Source organism: Poecilia mexicana, unplaced genomic scaffold (assembly GCF_051168715.1).
Source record: "Poecilia mexicana isolate PSO_F unplaced genomic scaffold, ASM5116871v1 scaffold_8, whole genome shotgun sequence".
NCBI lineage: Eukaryota > Metazoa > Chordata > Actinopteri > Cyprinodontiformes > Poeciliidae > Poecilia > Poecilia mexicana.
Genome location: NW_028263377.1, coordinates 11798728 through 11813264, shown reverse-complemented (window position 1 = coordinate 11813264; position 14537 = coordinate 11798728). Strand labels below are relative to the sequence as shown.

The window sequence follows — 14537 nt, the reverse complement described above, 5'->3', positions numbered from 1 at the left end:
GTACTAAAATATTTGTACTAGAAACTAGACTAAAAATACTTACTGGACTTTTAGCTCCATCCATCTTTGCATCAACTCTTATCAGCTTTTCTGACCCTGCTGTGTTTTAATGTGACAAATGGTGTGAATATTTTAGCGTTGCTCTGCACCTGACAGAGGAAATAAAACTGTGTGTCTACATCTTTCTGGTGTTTTCCTGCAGCCCCCGCCGCTCCCCCCATGAACGGGAAGATTCACCCCGCCCAGTCGACCGAGGAAGCCACCGAGGCCACGGAGGTTTCCGAATCCACGGCCAGCCATGCAGAGATGGGGTCCGGACGCCCGGGGCCCTTCACCGAGCACGTCTTCACCGATCCTCAGCCTCGTCCGGCAGACGACAGGTGGGGAGTCAAAAGTTGCACGTTGCACGTACAGATCTGCAGAAAACGTGTCAATAAGCCCCCGGGTTGAGGCTTCGAATGGTGTCTGTCCACTCAGGAGCGCGGGCCAGTCCAAAGAGGAGTCGTCTCAGCCCGCAGAGTCTGAGGAAGGAGGGGAAGAAACCAAAAACTACACCAGCGTGGCCCCCACCATGTGGCTCGGGGCACAGAATGGCTGGTGAGCAGATCTGCTTCTTAGGAGGTTTTATTTTTCCAACAATTCAAATAAAGCGCTTCATTTTTATATATATATTTAAATGAAATAAGAAAAATAAAACTAGAAGTTAAATTGTAAACTCAACACTTCCTGATGTGTTTTGATGAAAGGAAAATATAACAACGGTCAGAAAGTTATAGTGTGTATCAAGACAAAAAAAAAGTCTAAACTGACTTAAATAGATTAGGCTTGAAATTGCAGTTTTTTAAAAAGTTATGTAGAAATAGCAAAAACTAGAAAGAAAAGCCATTTTCTTGTTGCTAACCTTCTTGTTTTTCTCCAAGGCTTTATGTCCACTCTGCCGTCGGAAACTGGAAGAAGTGTCTCCACTCCATCAAACTCAAAGACTCGGTTCTCAGTCTGGTGTAAGTCAAACATCCCTCCACGTCCTTTTTTATCGCAGCCACATGTCGTTTAGTTGCAGCTCTCTGCTCTGAATTCAGCATCTCTCTCCAGTCTTTCAGCAGTTTCCGTCTACCGTCTCCTTTCAGACACGTGAAAGGTCGTGTGCTGGTCGCCCTCGCCGACGGGACGCTCGCCATATTCCACCGATCAGAAGGTGTCTGCATCTTGACTGTTGCTTCATGTTGGTGTGACTGCCTCCAGTCTGTCGCGCCGGCTTCGCTTCACTGTGTTTTTGTCCCCAGACGGCCTGTGGGACCTGTCCAACTACCACCTCATGGACCTCGGACGGCCTCATCACTCCATCCGCTGCATGGCGGTCGTCCACGACAAGGTCTGGTGCGGCTATAAGAACAAGATTCATGTCATTCAGCCCAAAAGCATGCAGATCGAGGTGAGTTGCAGGACATCCCTCTGTTAAACAACCGAATCCAACATTTAGCCTCAGTCTTTTCCTTACGGTAGATCAGCTGCTGCTGCTTTTTTCTAATGATTCCCTTCGTTTCCCGTTCTCTGCTGCTTCGCAGAAGTCGTTCGACGCCCACCCCCGGAGGGAGAGCCAGGTGCGGCAGCTGGCCTGGATCGGAGACGGCGTGTGGGTCTCGATCCGGTTAGACTCCACCCTGCGTCTGTACCATGCGCACACGCACCAGCACCTCCAGGATGTGGACATTGAGCCATACGTCAGCAAAATGTTGGGTGAGTTCAAGCTCGGTTCATGGAGGCTTTACGCAGTTTAGTTATCGTTGCAGGGGTATTTGACGTTGAGCTTTAACACGCCGTCCACGGTTCTGGGTTAAAGGTACCGGCAAGCTGGGCTTCTCGTTTGTGCGGATCACGGCCCTGCTGATTGGTGGAAACCGCCTCTGGGTGGGGACAGGAAACGGCGTGATCATCTCCATCCCGCTGACAGAGAGTAAGTGCGACAGAAAGTGGGAGAATCATGGAAGAAGACCTGTTAAATCTGAGAAAGACTCAAGGAGTAAAGGTTCATCTTCTGTCACCACAATGGCCCCAAAAATACAGCCAATCACGACAGGTTTAGATCAGCTTATATCGAAACCTAAAAATTTGCTCTCTAACTAATCTGACTGAGATTATGGAAAGCTGGAAGATGCATACACCAAAAGATTATTATTTATTAAAACGTTTTAGAACGGCTTTTTTAAATCTCATTTATGTGCTGCTACATAAAATATTAATTAAACACATTTTAATTACTCTGTTAAGGATTAAACGTGTATCACAGGTATATCTCAATATACCGTAAATAAAAAGCTGTATAGTTCCTTGTAAGAAGGATGTTTTCTGATACTGTTTATATTGTAGAAACTTTTAGATACCCTTTTTTTATATAATAAAAAAAATAAGTTTTTGACATTGATTTGAAGTTGATGACTTTACCTTGAAATTACTTCAAATTGTATAGTAATTGCTTAGAAAGTTAGTTTGAATTTAATTGCACTACAAAACAGAAAATATGAAAAAAAAAAAAATCACTCCTTAAACTGGTTCTTTGGATTTTTTTTTTTTAATCTAAAAACTCCCACTCCTCCGCTCTTCTCCAAGCGTCTTCTCCCTCCTCCGTCTCTCCTCTCTCCCTCAGTGGTTGGACCTCCTTCTCCCAGTCTAGGTCGTAACTTTTTTTCTGTTGCTTTCCTCTTTCTCGCCCCTTTCTCCTCTTCTCACTCCCCCCAAAGCGGTGGTTCTTCACCGGGGACAGCTGCTGGGGTTGAGGGGTAAGTGGGAGCGCTCCCTCCCTTCCTCCTGCTGTTGTGATCTAACTGTTCTCACCCAGTCAACCCTTCATGTTTCCTTGCAGACCTGCAGTATTCTACATGCTTTTTGTTGGTGGTATACTTTCAGCAGTCTTGTGTTTTATTACTGTACTGAGAAACGCTAAAAGTTCTTCAATGATTTTTTTTTTGTGTCATATATATCTTCTCCGTGTAACACATTTGCTGCATGCAAGGTCTTTGATTTATCATTTTATTTTGGGGTTTAAAGTGTTTATTTTTGCTAGTGTGATTTTTACTGCGAGCCTTCCTGTTTGCCTTTTCACCAAAATGCTCTCTCTCTCTTTCTCCATCAGCCAATAAAGTGTCTCCTACGTCCTCCGGCGGTGTGATCCATGTGTACGGCGATGACAGCTCTGAGAAGAGCACCGGCAGCTTCATCCCCTACTGCTCCATGGCCCAAGCGCAGCTGTGTTTCCATGGACACCGAGATGCTGTCAAGTTCTTCGTATCCGTACCAGGTAACTATAGACCATGGCTTTACATTTAGGTTAATGAACTGCTTTTTGACCCGCCTTCAGGTGACATTTTTTGTTCAACACAGTATAAAAGGAAGCTTGATATAAATTTAAACACTGTTAGGAAATTGAGGTCACCTAAATTTGATGACTTTAGCATTATTCTTATTTCATCCTAGCATGAATGCCACTTTAAAGTCCAATAACTCCTCACACATATTGAAAAGAAAATGGAGCCCAGAGTGGAGCCTTGAGATACACCACATGAACATGGCGCAGGGACAGAACAGTGTCACAAATCTGAACATTTTAAAGCATCCCTCCACAACAGAGAGCTCAATTTGAAATTATTAGGTTTTTAGTTTAAGACGGATTGTGCGAGTTTAAAAATCTGGTCTAGATGCTTCGTTTGCCTGTCTTAATGTCATTTGCACAGAATTGATAGCTTTTATATTAATAAAACATGAAAGTATGTTAAACTTCAACATACTTATTGAAAACAAGTTGAAAACAAGTCAGGGCCCAGATGATAGTCTTGAGGAACTCCACAAGAATCTTCAATACTACCATATTTTAAGCCCTCTATAAAAGGAGAACTCAATTTTGATATTTTTAATTCGATTTAAAAAAAAATTACAGATTATCACTTTTTTTCTAGGCTGTCGTATATATGCAATTTAAATGTCCAAATTGCTATTTTATATTTAACTACTTGTTCCTGTTTTTTTTTTTTTTTTTTTTTTTTGCACAGGCAATGTTTTGGCCACCTTAAACGGCAGCGTTCTGGACAGTCCATCCGAAGGTCAGAGCACCGCGGCGCCCACAGAGACGGAGGCGCAGAGCGTTCAGAACGTGCTGGTGCTGAGCGGAGGAGAGGGCTACATCGACTTCCGCATAGGTGGGCGCAAACTTTCACACAATTTGCTGTTTTCTTAGTAAACACATACATGGTGTTAGCTGCTATGCCACTTTTCTGATAACATTTTATTAAAAGCTACATTTTTGGGTAACACTTTATTTGAAGGGGTACGAATAAGACTGACGTAAACATGATTTAACACCTGTCATGAATATGAAGGAGTTTTCATGAATGCATATGACTGTTGTCACGAAGTGTCATTTAGTAAATAATGACACTTTTAATGCAAAGTTGACACTTTTAATTGACATTTAGTGCAAGTTTTAGTACAACTTTGTATTAAAAGTGTCAGTATTTACCAAAAATTACAAAGTTGGCAATTTTAATGCCCTTTCAATGCAACTTTTAGTGATACTTTGCATTAAAAATGTCATAATTTACCAAATGACACTTAATGACAACAGTCATAAACGTTTATGAAGACTCCTTCATGTTACACTTCAAATAAAGTGTTACCCATTTCTGTGCACTAATGTGACTTGTCATACGTAAGCTAATTAACTGACCAAAGAGGTGTTTTATTTTCATGAATTATAGGAATAATTGTGTCCTGATCCATGGTTTTATTTTTTTCCTGTAGGTGATGGGGAGGATGATGAGACTGAGGAAGGTGACAGCGGCGGTGGGGCTTCGCAGATGAAACCTGCTTTGAGCAAAGCTGAGCGAAGCCACATCATCGTCTGGCAGGTGTCCTACGTGCCGGAGTGACGCCTAAATCTGCTTTAGCAGTACACCCGAACATCTTACTGAAGAAATCTCCCTCTCTCCTCCCCCCGCCCCCAGAAGCTTCAAGCCACTAAAACTTTGTAATTATTCCCCGGTCATGTAAAAGTTCCCCTCTGAAAAAGAATAAACCCTTCAAGCTGCGCATCTTTCCTTGTAACTATTAAACACCCCGCCCTGACCCCATCACCTTTTAACTTTAATGCCTTGTAAGTACCTCCTTTGACCTAGTTATCTGCTTGCCATCCTGTGTCTGTCCCACACAGGGCCTTGTAACCATCATCATAAGCCTTGTAACTACCTCCCTCCTCTGTAACCATAATACTCAATCTGTAAGCACACCTTATCTCCAATATTCAGTCTCGGTTGCATCGGGCCCAGACCTCCTGATAATTTTTGCCATTAAGTTCGCTATCTATGGAAACTTAAATCTAAAAACAAAAACAAGAAAGGAGAGCAACAGATACAGCAATGTGATGGTAGATGAAGTTGCAGTTTCAGAAAACAACAAAAAAGAGTACATTTTACAGATCTTATGCAATGATATAAGTTAAAGTAAAATACATTTGGTCCCAGTGAAAGTAAATGTTGAATAAATTGAGAAATTACATTTCTTTTCCCCCTTAAAATGCTTTACAGCCTGGTTAGGTCCTGATTGAAAACACGCAGCGCCTTGAAAAACTATTCTTACTCCTTGAAGCTCTCTACATCTTGTCATGTTACAACCATAAATGTATTTTATTGGAATTTTACATGATGAAGCAACAAATTCATTTAAAGGTTTCAGAGTAAAAAGGAGAACTAATGCAAATCCACAGCAAACATTTAGGATTTTATAATTAGTAACTCATCATTTAGCCTCTCATCCTTCTTGTGTCTAACTTTAGGTGATTCCTCCCTGTCTGTGCTAAACAAAAGCATCCACCTCGCAGCATGACGCTGCCACCACCACGTTTCACTGTGGGTACGGTGCTTTCAGGGTGACATGCAACATTAGTTTACAACAAAACAGCTGTAATTTTGTAAAGAAATGTAAAAACACACAATGAATTCTCTTTACTAATCAAGTGGTGTTTTTCAGGATTTATATCACGGATTATCAGAGTAAAAGGTGCTAAATACAAATCCATGCCACTCATTTCATCTCTGTCAACGTTTATGGATGTAACATGACAAAATGTGGAACGGTTAGTAATTTTTCAAGGCATAGACGTGTTCAGTGAGAACAATCCTGCAAATATGTGGTGCAGCCACAGCAGTCTGAGACAGGTGAAAGGTCAGACCGTTTCCACATCCAATCAGACTGGTAGTTTAATATTTTGGTTCCTAAAAGATTTCCCTCTTTGATTGGCTGTGGATCAGATGCTTTGGTGTGAAGCAGGTAAGCAGTGGCATGCTGTTATTTTATGTACAGGGATAACTGTAAATGTCCAGACGCACTGAAGCCCATCCTCTTTGTTCAGTATGGAAACTCGTGCATTGATCTCTATCTGTGGATTAAATATTAAAACATATTTGTGTGCCGAAAGCAATCACCTTGAGTGTGTGCTGGGTTTCTTTTTGTTTGCATCAAAGGAGGATGCAACAAGTACAGAGCAAAAAACGTCTTGGAAAGATTCAACTTGTTTTTTGTTTTATTCAAGTTTAATAAATGAACTTGCTCCATTTTTATTGCAGTGTTATGGAGGCTGCAAACTGAGCCTGGTATAAAAATACAAAAGCAGTAACAATAGAGTCCAATGCTGTTCAAAAGCTGGAAACTTTATATTCAAGTACCTCCACATGATCATCTTTACACCCACAGAGAACATGGAAAACTCGATACAACTGAAAAAAGGCTATTTTTTATGTTTTAATATCAATTTTCTTTTTTTAAATCGTGTAGTGAGTCAGTTTCAAATCCATTGTCTTCATAATTCCAGTTTCTTATCGCAACAAGTTATTCTTATAGCTTAAAAACTAAAAACATTACTGGCCCTAAGTATTTCAATCTATTTAATGCACCTTTGATTTGTTAAAGGGGCAGTGTTATGTATTTTCCAGGCACCTAGTGCTATTTTCTTTTAGCAAATCAAGTAACTATGTTACCTTCAGTTGTAAATTTGACTCTGTAATTTAATGCTTTGAAATTGGGCCTGTGTCTCTTTAAGATACTCCGCATTTCAAGAAGTCACAACCGTGCTCCATGCTTAACGTCTTTACCAGCACTGCACAGAGCAGTAGCTGGTATAATGAGCTCAGCAGATGTGCAGTTCCACCAGGTGTTTGCTAATCGCTGCTGGCTAGTCTGAAGGAGCTAAGCAAGACGCTCTGTAATGCTCTGAAGGTTGGAAACTGCAGCTCCGAGGAAGAGCTTTGTCATCAGCGCTGGCCCATCACAGCGCTGATGCCATGGGAGAGTAAAGGATTTCTCAAGCATGTATGAAAGGATCAAAGCAACACTCCAGGTATGTTTCCATAACATCATAACACGATGCAAAGCTCAAAAAAGTCAATTTCACATATTACTGCCCCTTTAAGTTTACCCCATCAAAAATCTAAACCAAGGAAAAGATGCAGGAAAGCAGAGATGACCTTTCTTTGCTACAAACTACCGAAGCTAAAAAGATGAAGTTAACTGAGGTTTGATGTTTTAAAGCTGCAGAAGGTCTGTAAACGTCAGTAGATCCAGTTGTTGGGGCTGCTCTCCCAGCGGTGGAGCTCGCCCTGACGGAACCAGAGACAGATTTCCTTCTGGGCACTCTCCACCGAGTCGCTGCCGTGGATCACATTCCTGAAAACAAAGAGTGAAAGTTGCTCCTCTGATTATCATCCTGACGCAAAATGAACAGGTACTTTCTGAAAACACGACAATGTAAAAAAAGTAATACAATCGCCCTTTTTTATTAACCAACAATATATCCTCACAATGTCTTCAAAGGATTTCTGAGATTGTTAATTCAAGGCTTACTATCCTGCAGTTTATTCTTATCCAGTATAACTAGAACACTGTTTGCATGTTTCCACACATAAAACACTGAGATCAGACCCGTAACTTGCAGAGTAAGGTGATGAAATGACTTACCTGCCCACTTCCACACAGAAATCTCCCCGAATGGTTCCCGGCAGTGAGTCTGCGGGATTGGTCTCGCCCAGCATCTTGCGAGCGGTCTTCACAACATCTAAACCCTGCCACACCTACGCAAAAAACAGGACGCTTTGAAACACAACACATCAAAACGTTGCTGAGAAACCCGTTGAGGAAACCCACCATTGCAACAACTGGTCCAGAACTCATGTAGCTTATTAGGGTGCTGTAGAAAGGCTTGTTCCTCAGCTCCCAGTAGTGTTCCCTTAGTAGCTCCTCAGACGCCTGGTGTGCAACCAAGATAGACACATTCATTTACCAGATTGCATCTATGATCCACTGCGCTAAAACCTCTGCAGCATTTCAACCACAAGTGAATACCTTTATAAGCTTAAGAGCAACAAGTTTGAAGCCTCTCTTCTCAAAACGACGCACTATTTCTCCCACCAGTTTCCGCTGCACACCGTCCGGCTTCACGGCGATGAAGGTGCGTTCGTTCACTCCCGTCCAGCCTGAAACGGCACACAGGGAACTGTTTAACTTGAGCACAGCATGCGCTTGAGGCCAACGACAACTGAGACCAAAGGTATCAAACTCAAACCAGCATTCCAAACTCAATACTGAATTTCCAGCAAGCATATTAAAAGTTTGTCATTAGAATAGAATACTTTATTGTTTCTCAAGTTGGAAATATAGTTGCAGGGTTTCCCCCAGAAAACTTGCTACGCCCGGTGCTCTGGGCTCTAGGACAGTCATCCAATCACCTGCCATGTTTTTAAGTTAAATTTTTTTTAAAATTGACAGAAAATGTGGAAATATCACACTTGATAACTATGCATTATTGGAAGACTGGAAGATAAGTTAATACCTAAACTCCAACTACAAGGTCCCAAAAAAGGCAATCATTAAAAAAAACCTGAAATAAATTAACATTGCAAAGCCTGGTGAGGACACAGGTAAAGTCTGGTGGCCCGCCAGGCTTATAATACACTGTGGGAAATCCTGAATTGGATTATCAAGTAAATCTGTATCATTAAACAGTCATTGTCTGTGTTACTTAATTTTAATTATGTTCTTTGTTTACCAATTTTCTACATAAAAACCCTCTTCGCTGAATATGGTGTTAATGACCTATTATACAAAGGTGAAACTATAAAATATGACAATATAAAGTCATTCTAGAATTTCTGAAGGCATCTGGTTGCATAAATAAACAATGCATCTAACAAAAAAATCCTTCTAAAATAATCAGGTTTGGGGTCGGCACTGACAGATCCAGCCTTGGTGTTCTCATCCATTGATCAGCATCGCCCCCTAGTGGACACCTATAAAAATGCTGACATTCACAATTTGAAATTCAACTTACATCTCAATAAGCTTTATGCAAGCTTTTTGTATTCCAGTATTTTCATGCGCAACAGCAGCTCCGTAGTATATTCTGCACGGCAGCTGGATTTAAAACAAAGTACCTGCAGCAGGTGCTCAAAGATCTGCACATCGACATCATTTCAAGCCACACCCCCGCACTCCCCGCTGTCCAAACCAGAAGTTAGGAACCTCACCGGTTTCATCAATCCGCGCCTGTTTGGGAACCAGGTCTTCCAGTTCCTGCAGATCTCGCTGCGACCTTTTTGTTGGCCTCATTGTGGGGACTCTGTCTGCAGCAGCCTATCAGATCCCACAGTCTGCGCACGAGCACAAATCTTCCCAATAAGCAGCGCGCGAACCCCTGAGCTAATAATAGGATGATGAATCAACTTTTCTGACAATGAGGAGCTGAACGCTGCATGCTGTTAGACCCGCGGCTGAGACAACACGCTAGTTAGTAATAATTAATTAGTTCGGGTTGTTTTAGTCACATTTAGCAGTCTGAACTATTGCAACGCTCCAGTTAAAGTTAGAGAGCTTCTTAACTCTACTGTACCGGGTATAAGTGCTGCCTTCGGCTAACCGAGGACTTTGACCCACCAGCGACTCTGACCCACCAGCATCTCCTGGAAACTGAAAATATAACTTGGTAAAACTCAAAGCGAGGCTCGGAAAACTACAACCCAGCGACTAAAATACATATAACACCAACCTGACTGGAAGACGTGGGCAAAAATAGACAGAAACAGGCAGATCATTGTCGGTGCAGGACGGAGCACACTGTAGTCTGGGAGAATGAAGGAGGGAGGAGAGCTACGTCACGTTGCTAAGGAATGCTCCAAAGCGCGAGCCTGTATGGCAAACCCATAAATATTTAATAGGTACACTAGGCTCTACAAAGGAAAAATCCGTCATTTTGAGTTTTATTCTACAAATTAGAACCATTTCTAGTTTTTTTAAATATTTATTTTATCTTTTTTAGATCCCTGGCTTGCCAAACTACAATAATAGAGGCTCCTTAATGTTTTTTATTCATGAACTTGCAACAGCATTGCGCCTTTTAATCAAAACATGCAAGTCTTAATCATTCATAAATATTAAGCATCTTCAATATAAAACTAACTACTTGAACTTTAAAGCTCCCTCTGCTACCTCCACAATTAGCTGAATGTAGAAGCTTCTGAGTTAAAAGCTGTTAAAAGATGTGAAGGTGTTTGTACAGAACATATTTTGCATTAGATTAGAAAAGGTGAAGTGTAACTCCATCATTATAGTTTTTTTTTTAAAACAGTGTTTGTGTGTGTTTTTATAGTTCATAGTTTGTACATAAATTCCCATGGAATAGAACTTCAGATTCCACTGCAGTTCTATTTTTTTGCATTTTTACAGAGCCCAGGGTGCATTGGCGCCATCTATCCACAGTACTTAACAGAAAATGTCTTTTGTTGGAATTGTCACTCAAATGTTTCTCAAAATATGAGTCAAAAGGACATGTAAAAAAATATTTTTAATATTTATCAGCACAATTTTGAATTCATCCTGTACATTTTGTCTATTTTTATTAGTCAAGTAAGATGGCTGTAGTTTTCTGTTTATACTTAAAATTTAAAACAAAGGATTTTGTACATTTGCCTTATTAAAAGCAGAAATGAATGGTGTAGTGATTAGGTTTAGATAATGTTCTGGTCTGTACTGTAGAACTGCTTTTATCTGAACTGCACACAGCTGAACAATTTTTTGTAAAAGTCATTTTTGTGCAATGTGTTGCAACTGACAGCGACGGTCTTCATACGGTTTGTCCAGGATTCAAACCTGGAACCTTCTTGCTGCAGGGCAGCAGTACAAAACAACAGCAAATGAATTTGATGAAGAAAACAAACATCACTGAAGGAGCCGGTTTGATCCCGCTTTTAATATTTAGCACATACAAACATACACGGTTCTCTATGAGATTATAAAGAAACCTTATTTGAGTCCAGCACTCAGCAGCGGCTCAGACGAGTCCTTGAAAAGACCGTTCTGGTTCACACCGTTGTCCCCTCTTTCCTCCGATTCTCTTCTTCCTGTTTGCGGAAATATTCTACGTTGAACACCACATTCCTCTGTAAGGGCAAGGCCGGCTCCTCTGTCACCACCCTGCCTCCAGCTCTCCCACGCTGTGCCAGGATCATGGCACGGAGCAGGGGAGGGTAGGGGACGTAGCGCACCGGAGGCTCTGGGAGGGGCTGGAAGTCCTTGAACTGCTGCTCCATGTCTTTGGGAATCAGGCGCCAGTCGTGGTACATCACCTTCTCCACCTCCTTCACCTCTTTTTCCTGTTTGCCTAACAAGTACATTTTATTTATAGAGTAGTTATGATTTTTAATATGTACTTGCTGCATCTTTATAACAACAAAAAGACATTTGAATAATTACTAATAATTTTAATTATTTGGATTAATTTTGTCACTTTACAGCCACAAACTATGTTTTTTTTTCCCCTCATGGTGCAACAACACTATATCCTAGGTTTTTAATGTTTTACAAAGACATCTTAACATATATTTTCTAAAAGAAAACATGTGCATCCTATTATGATACTCCTAAATATAATTCATTGTTTGAATTCTCTGCAAACATCACCTTGTGTCTCAATGGTGTGTGGTTTACTTTTAGTGTAAAGAATGTGAAGGTCTCAGATGTTTGTAAAAGAACAATAGGAAACAAAATCTCAGTACAAAAAAGGTAAACAAAATCTTGATACAAAAAGATTTTGCATTAAACGCAGTTTGTGGTTCTAATGTAACAAGAGGTATGAAAACCTTTGCAAGACACAGTAACTGATGCAGTCATTTCTAAAGCCAAATGTAAACGTGATGATTTTTTTTCAGTGTTAGATACTACAAAGCCACATTTTTATGTGTAACTGTAAATATTCATACAACATCCAGGATCCTTATAAAGAAAATGCTCAACAGAGATTAAGATTACCTTTATATGTGAGGATTCCCCATGCTTTGCCATGATCCATGTTCTATAAAAGTAAAGAAAACACAATGATTTCTAAGTTTGTGTTTTTTCACAAAATAAACATGTTAATGTTTCATTTGTTGACATATTGATTTGCAAACTCAACTAATAAAAAGCATGAGGTTTCTGTTAAATTCCCAAAACAGATTAGAAGACTCAGCATTCACGTTTGTGATGGTAGGAGAGGAAAGGCCTGATCAACCAAAATTAATCATGTATAAACAAATAAAAGCAAGACAGCTTCACTGGGGGAGTGGGTACAGTGCTGTCCTCCACTGCCAGCTCACCTCAGCTGTGTAGTCCACCTTGACCTTGGTAATCTCCCAGTAGCTGGGCTCTGGGTGTTCCTCCAACCAAGACTTACGGGTGAACATGCGGCCGACTCCGAACAGCCTCATCCCCGCCAGCAGGGAGAAGAGGCGGCTCTCCCTGCGGACGTCCTGCCAGGCCAACACGGGCAGCATTTTCCCAGTGAGAGGCCGCCTCATATTCTCGTAGTCCAGGGCGTACTTCTGCGACTCCTTCGGCCGAAACTTCAGCTCCCGGTACGCCCGGATCTTCCGAGCCATTTCTGCGATGAGACGGAGCCGCTTCTTTTTCACCATGATTGCAAGTGGACAAACACCCGGTCACAGTATACCCTGAGGACGAAAATGGTTGTTACATCGACATGGTTGGGGCGGAAATTGTGTAAGCGTAGCAGATATCGGTGCTACAAACACATTAAAATTACTGATAAGAGTCAGTAAACGGTAACCACCTGGTATGAAACCCCAGATTATCTACTAATGATAAAATATATTAGTTTCAATGCCTGAAAATGACCAAAGAAATTAACTACTAGTTGACCTCAGTGAGCAAAGCACACATTTTCCGCACACATGGTCCGTTCATAAATAGTCCCTGAAAGAACTGTGATTGCAATTTGGTTCCGCAGCAGAGAAATTCTGGTTCCAGATACTACTAATACCCATACAAATACTAAGTCTTATTTCTTTGAATGTGCAAATTTGATTTCATAGATTATACTTTTGAATAAAGTAGACAACGAATAACATGGGTACTCTAAATTACTCAAAAAGAAAGCTTTTTATTTGAGAAGTATTAATGTCTTACGGGTGTATCTCAATGAGTGTTTTTTTATACTTCTTTCAGCCAAAAGATTAACGTTATCTGGACTTTATTACCTTAAATAATAATTAGAAAAATATATTTAATGCATTTCCAGGACAGATCATGGAAAAAAGAAACAGAACATTTGCTGAATCTCTTCAATCAAAATAACAGTGTTGGCTAAAACCCTTTACAATTTAAGAAATGTTCTCATTATTAGAACAACCTGGTATAATGTCACATGCCGACATCCATTTCTGCATGAAGGCATCCATTTTCAGTTAATTTGGCAAATTTTAAACGCCACAAATAAAATAGAAAAGGGGTTGATAATTTTTTACCCTATAAACACTAAAATTTTAGTTTTTCGATGGAACTGCAGGCGAATGACGAAGAGGTGATCTGGTGCCCGTCAGACAAAAGACGAGAAATGAAATTGCTGCAAAAAAAAAAAAAAAAAAGTCGAAAAAGCGCTGATGGTGCGCAGGGCTTAAAATAACGCACGCGAGGTCTGACCCTCAGGACTGAAAACATATTTGTTTACTCCTGCTTTTGACCAAACAGTCTGGTCAATAAAAAAGTTTGAAACATGTTTGTCTTTTTTGCCTTTAATAAGTATTTTACCTTTTTTTTTTCTTTTATGCCATGCTTTTTGCTTAGGCTTGATATTTTATTTCTTCTTTCTTTCGGCGTTTTAAACTTTGGACTGCCTTGTTTATAAGGCCGCCTTGCCTTAAGGTCGGAAACTTTTTTTTTTTTCCTTCGGTTAATTCCTGAAGCAGCCACACACTGCCACATTTGAATGCTGATATTTTTACAATTTATTTGAAACTCTCAGATTATGGCATTAGATGTTGCTTTGTGACCGCCTAGATGAGTCAGTATTTCAAAATGTTGACAGCCTGACCACTCCGATAAGGTTTGGTTTGCTATTCTACACATTTAGAAAATGGATTTTAATTTGTTCGTTGGAGGCTAAAAGTCTAAAAACTATTTTTGCAAACAATTTCAGACTGAGGTCAGTTTTTTTCCTAGTGTTTTTTAAT

General features: G+C 40.5%; 3 protein-coding genes across 4 annotated transcripts in view; 1 reads left to right on the top strand and 2 right to left on the bottom strand.

The window, feature by feature from the left end:
• mapk8ip3 (mitogen-activated protein kinase 8 interacting protein 3) overlaps positions 1–6466 on the top strand; it is a 30154-nt gene extending 23688 nt beyond the window's left edge. Inside the window, exons 23-33 of the mRNA XM_088008255.1 lie at positions 203–380; positions 478–597; positions 921–1001; positions 1128–1195; positions 1284–1432; positions 1566–1737; positions 1841–1954; positions 2739–2777; positions 3131–3295; positions 4044–4190; positions 4792–6466. Of these exons, the coding sequence (XP_087864381.1) occupies positions 203–380; positions 478–597; positions 921–1001; positions 1128–1195; positions 1284–1432; positions 1566–1737; positions 1841–1954; positions 2739–2777; positions 3131–3295; positions 4044–4190; positions 4792–4919 (1361 nt within the window). The 3' untranslated portion in view covers positions 4920–6466. The remainder of the gene's footprint in view (positions 1–202; positions 381–477; positions 598–920; positions 1002–1127; positions 1196–1283; positions 1433–1565; positions 1738–1840; positions 1955–2738; positions 2778–3130; positions 3296–4043; positions 4191–4791) is intronic.
• Positions 6467–6550: 84 nt separating this feature from the next.
• On the bottom strand, positions 6551–10801 carry nme3 (NME/NM23 nucleoside diphosphate kinase 3). 2 transcript variants are annotated; one of them, XM_014972594.2, is made up of 5 exons: positions 10082–10801; positions 8383–8513; positions 8185–8286; positions 7999–8111; positions 6551–7707 (listed from the first exon to the last, which is right to left on the bottom strand). In XM_014972594.2, the coding sequence occupies exons 1-5, from the start codon at positions 10125–10127 to the stop codon at positions 7593–7595; spliced, it is 507 nt and encodes a 168-aa protein (XP_014828080.1). In that variant the 5' UTR covers positions 10128–10801; the 3' UTR covers positions 6551–7592. The 2 variants fall into 2 exon arrangements, with proteins under 2 accessions (XP_014828080.1, XP_014828074.1); XM_014972588.2 differs by lacking the exon at positions 10082–10801 and adding an exon at positions 9564–10056.
• A 461-nt stretch (positions 10802–11262) lies between these two features.
• On the bottom strand, positions 11263–13289 carry mrps34 (mitochondrial ribosomal protein S34). Its single transcript, XM_014972571.2, has 4 exons — positions 13139–13289; positions 12666–13019; positions 12340–12382; positions 11263–11692 (listed from the first exon to the last, which is right to left on the bottom strand). Exons 2-4 carry the CDS (start codon positions 12981–12983, stop codon positions 11394–11396), a joined length of 660 nt encoding a protein of 219 aa, XP_014828057.2. The 5' UTR covers positions 12984–13019; positions 13139–13289; the 3' UTR covers positions 11263–11393.
• Positions 13290–14537: the final 1248 nt, after the last annotated feature.

Coding starts and splice junctions, on each gene's coding strand:
- nme3 (XM_014972588.2), bottom strand. CDS start 9,645: ATGAGGCCAACAAAAAGGTCGCAGCGAGATCTGCAGGAACTGGAAGAC. Junction 8,514..9,563: donor GGCGCGGATTGATGAAACCG/GTGAGGTTCCTA, acceptor GTGCCGTTTCAG/GCTGGACGGGAGTGAACGAA. Junction 7,708..7,998: donor TTCTGTGTGGAAGTGGGCAG/GTAAGTCATTTC, acceptor CTTTGTTTTCAG/GAATGTGATCCACGGCAGCG.
- mrps34 (XM_014972571.2), bottom strand. CDS start 12,983: ATGGTGAAAAAGAAGCGGCTCCGTCTCATCGCAGAAATGGCTCGGAAG. Junction 12,383..12,665: donor AGGTGGACTACACAGCTGAG/GTGAGCTGGCAG, acceptor TTACTTTTATAG/AACATGGATCATGGCAAAGC. Junction 11,693..12,339: donor GGGAATCCTCACATATAAAG/GTAATCTTAATC, acceptor TGTACTTGTTAG/GCAAACAGGAAAAAGAGGTG.